Genomic DNA, 4,424 nt, shown 5'->3' with positions numbered 1-4,424 from the left:
AGGCGCTGCTTCCCCCAGGCTCTTCCTTACCTGCACACCTGGGAGCGGAGCCGCCCCCTGCCCGTGCCCCGTCCCCCCCGCCAGCCCGCGTCCGCAACGCCACCCGCCCGAGGGACCCCTCGGCCCCCGCTGCGTGCTGGGCTGGAGATTGCTGCTCGCTTGTTGCCCCGCAGTTCCCCTCTGATGGAGTCAGAGATGCTGCAGTCGCCTCTTCTGGGGCTTGGGGAGGAGGATGAGTCTGACCTGACTGACTGGAACTTGCCTCTGGCCTTCATGAAGAAAAGGCACTGTGAGAAGATTGAAGGCTCCAAGTCTTTGGCGCAGAGCTGGAGGATGAAGGACCGGGTAATGCTCAAGGGCAGGATGGGTGTTGGAGGAGTGGGGGGCACAGGTGGTGAAAAGGGAGGGGTAAGTGCTCAGAGGGCTGCTGTACTTCGAGCAGCAGTCTGTGTTTTCAGAGGAAACACTGACTAGTTAGATCCAATAGTCTAACTTGCCTTTAGTTTGGGTGCCTGTCATATGGTGTTAGGCGGAGCAAACATGCAGGTGGGTCAAAACTACTAATTCCAAGCTCGTGGTAATACATCCTTTGAGGTGCTGCCTTGTTTAAACTTTTAAAATGAAATTTGTGTACTTGGTGTTTTTCAGGAAAGACAATAAAATTAATGAGGTTTTAAAGAGCTTTCTGGATCACCAGGTTAATGATGCACAAGATGCAATAAATGTAGCCGTTATGGTTGTCTAGTGGTGAAGATGCAGGGAAGCTTTGTGGATTTGAAGTTGGCCACCATCATGTTACGTGGAATGTAAAATTAAGACATTATTTGTGTGTGTGGAAACTGAGATTATGTGATTTTGGAGGGAGAAAACTATTAGATGAAGCACTTACTGTGTTAAAGCAAGGTGCTTCTCTTGTGTTTGAATATATGTTGCATGTTTAGCTGATAAAGCCAAGTTTGTCAAACAAAGATCCTTGCCGGGGTGTCTTGAATCCTGTGTTGTGTCTGTGTCCCAACTTAAATGTTGAAGTTAAAAGCAAACAAACAAAGGACCTAAGGAATTCCATGGATAATTAACTTCCCTCATTCTAGGAATCTGCTTTGGGTTACAAGATTCCTTAGGTCTCAAAGTTGTTCTGCCCTTAACTTTGTGTTGATGAATATGTATGAGGGTTTTTTGGTGACCAAATTTCTGTTGTGTCTATGATCCCTCTTGTAATACTGTGCAATAATTTGGGAACTGCTGTTGAAACTCCATCCTGTAATTTCTTTCCAGAGGCATTACGACCAGCCATGAGGATGCTACACATGAGTCTAAGTGTTTGTAGAGGGGTCTTCAGAATGGTCATAGTGCTCAGAAGTTCTGGGGAAGGCTCTGGCTGAACCAGAATCATTTGACTGAGTAGAGTCACGTATGGAGAATTTGACTTGGCAGATCATTCATGGGTTGAACTGAGGGGGTTTTTTGATGTAATTTAAATGAACCACAGAACACAAAGTTTTGTGGTATGTCTTCTTTAACGGGTTTTGGCAATGAAGAGATTTTTCTCTCGTAGACTGTGGAGGTGTGATGAGCTTGCTTGTCTATTTTAGTGATCTCTCTGCCTTCCTGTGGAGCTTCCTGTTCGCTTATTTCCGATCTGCAAAGTTGTCCTTTTTTTTTTTCTAAATTGGGAATGACATTGACTAGATCCAGATAATCAGTAGGTTGCCCAGTATAACCATGAGTAAAGTGGTAGTAATCAGCTGTCGTCTCTGTATTTCCTGTTAAACGTTTCATAGATGGCAAACAGCCAAAGAGAATAATTTCAGTGAAGATAAGAGCGGTGGTTACAGTGATCGTCACAGCCCAGTTCCTACTGTCCTTACTCCTGTGGAGTCGCAGTTTCTTCTTCCATGAGTTCGCTGTGCTGTGAATGATGTGCTTTTCACGCAATAGTGCGGTACTTGTTGTGAATGAGCTTGGCGAAATCAGGCCCTGAATCATTCTCCAAGATACTGAGATTTCAGTAAATGAAGAAAGTAAGAACAAATCTGAATTTTTCTATTTAGTCCTCCTGTATTCACTGTCAGCTTGAATCAAATAATTTTTCCTTAATATCAGTACCAGTGGTGCTGCTCATACGTCATTTGTATCTGCACAGCTTTATCAGGTGGTGTTTGGACAAACTTGCTGTGTATAATTACCTTTTGCTTAAGAGCAGGGCCATAGGAATACATGGAAAGCACGTAAAGACATCTGAGAGAGGAACAGGAGCTCATCTGAGAAAGCTCGATCTCATTACTTTTAAATCTTAACAGTTATTTTTCATGTCTGGTATTTTATTCAACTTTTTAGCTATCATTGGATGTCTCCTTAGCATTGATGAGATATAACAAACTTATCAGAACTTCAGTTGGTGAAGGAAGGGGTCGGAAGAAGAGGTGTTTAAAATTCTGTATGAAAAATGACATTTGGTAAATATTTTCCCCCAGCTAGCTCTAGTTAGGTTAATCCTGTGAAAAAGTTCATGAAATCATATCTGGTTTGACCTTGCGTTACGTGCACTAGCTTGCTAGTTCATGCTGCTGTTGTTTTCACATGGACCAATGGAAAATGGGAGTTTGAGTGTAACGGGTTTGTCCAGAAAACCAATCACCATAATAAAAAGGCAGGAACTTGAGATTTGTGGGATGTTTATTATGAAGCATTTTGGAATAAGAGTGTATGGAAGACATGCAGTAATCCGTCAGCCTTTACTGTCAGGAAGTATACCGACCTTTTGTTGATTTTTTAATTTTTTATTTTGTTCTTTTTTCTCCTTTTTCTGGTTTCACTTTACTGTTTTGTTATATGCTCTCTGGCATTATAAATTAATTATTCCTCTCATCTTGTTGTTTTAGCTGTCTTTAGAAAGTTTGTTCCCCTTCTTTTTTTCTTGCTTTAGAGCGTTGCTCCCCAGCGATCAGAGTTTGCGTTGCAGCCGTGCTTGGTTTGGTCAGTGTTCAAGGCCTCTGGTGCCTGTCTATAGCTGCCAGGCAAATTCAAAGCAACGCGCAGTCACTTCCCTCCAGTCTCAGTCTGACTGCGGGTCTGTGGCATTCCCCAAGTTATTTTACCTTCCTTTTCTCGTCTCTTGCCTCTGGTCTGATTGACTCTGGATGTGCTCTTATCTTTGAGATGCCATTGAAAGAGGTTTTCTTGAAGGCTGGAGGGGATATGCCTCTTGGTGTGAGTTGAGAGTGTGGAAAGCATTCCATTATTTTAAATTCGATAAGTTAAGCTGTCAAAGCTTAGGATGGGAAGCATTATCTGTATTTAAACACACCAGCCTAGCTCTAAATCAAGAAATTCTCAAAGGTTAACCAAAACAAGTCTCTGTCTGCCTGAGCTGCGGGTAAATCTCTGTGGTATTTTTTCCCTGTGAATCATGAAAAAACACGGGCAGTGATGGGTTTTGCCCTTATTCGTCATCTTGAAGAGTCCTAGGGAGTGATCCTGGCTTCACTGTAGTTCTAGGAAATGATTCACAAAGATTTGGGAATGGAATGACTTTTTTTTGTTTGTTTGTTTTAATCTTGATCCATTGCTGTAAAAACCCCAGAGTTTATACAGATGTGAAGGTTCTTTAGAAGGCAGAACTCTAATAAGCGGGAAGAATCAAATAAGAAAAGTAATGAGTGGTAAATCTAGATAAAATAACTGAACGCTTACTTGCCCCCCCTTTCATCCAGAAGGACTGCTCTGAAAATATTTAATCCTACGTCTCCTGCTTCTGTGGACTACATATGCCATCAAAGTGACACTGCTTTGATCTATTATTTATTTAAAGAATATTTTTAACACAAGAGGGTTGGAATTATGCTTTGTGTATTGAATTAAATCTCTCAGCTTCAGTAGCAACCAAATAATGAAACTTAATTTAAATAAAAAGATTTCAAATAGACCAGGTTTTACTGACAAGTAGCTACTAAATTCAGAATATTTAAATTAAGATGAGCTGACTTATTTTGATTTTTAAAATAAGCAGAGAGCAACAAAGCTGATTGTAATAGTTTTACTTTAGCATTTTTTTCCTGCTGTCTCATAACTTGCTGAGTGAGAATTAAATCCTGTTTTTATGAGAAGAGGAATACACAATTAGGTTTCTATGGAAATGCAGATTAAAGCAGGACCGCATACAAATGTGCTTAATTCAGACAAGCAGAGTTTGCTTGCCTGCGTGGTAAACGTTTCATGTGTCAAAGGAAACTGAGGAAGGATAGCAGCATTGGAGGTTTGTGCACATCATTTCAGCTTGAAATTGTTGTTTCACTCTAAGGAAGCTTTCCGGGCACTCCCGTAAGGGACGTGGCTTGGCTGCCGCTGGCTCTCGGGGCGCTGGGGGCTCGGCCGCCCCCTCTCCCCAGTCCAGTTCAGCGCCTGTCTGTGGGCTGAAATGGGGC

General features: G+C 42.1%; 1 protein-coding gene across 2 annotated transcripts in view; it reads left to right on the top strand.

Annotated features, from left to right (window-relative positions):
- The first annotated feature begins 183 nt into the window (after nucleotides 1-183).
- The window catches only part of RPTOR (regulatory associated protein of MTOR, complex 1), a 152,536-nt gene continuing 148,295 nt past the window's right edge, over nucleotides 184-4,424 (top strand). For both annotated transcript variants that reach the window (XM_009886827.1, XM_009886826.1), the window contains exon 1: nucleotides 184-345. In XM_009886827.1, the coding sequence (XP_009885129.1) occupies nucleotides 184-345 (162 nt within the window). The remainder of the gene's footprint in view (nucleotides 346-4,424) is intronic.

This window comes from Charadrius vociferus, unplaced genomic scaffold, assembly GCF_000708025.1.
Source record: "Charadrius vociferus isolate BGI_N301 unplaced genomic scaffold, ASM70802v2 scaffold1116, whole genome shotgun sequence".
NCBI lineage: Eukaryota > Metazoa > Chordata > Aves > Charadriiformes > Charadriidae > Charadrius > Charadrius vociferus.
Note: the sequence above shows the minus strand (reverse complement) of the source record. Positions and strands in the feature narration are given on the sequence as shown.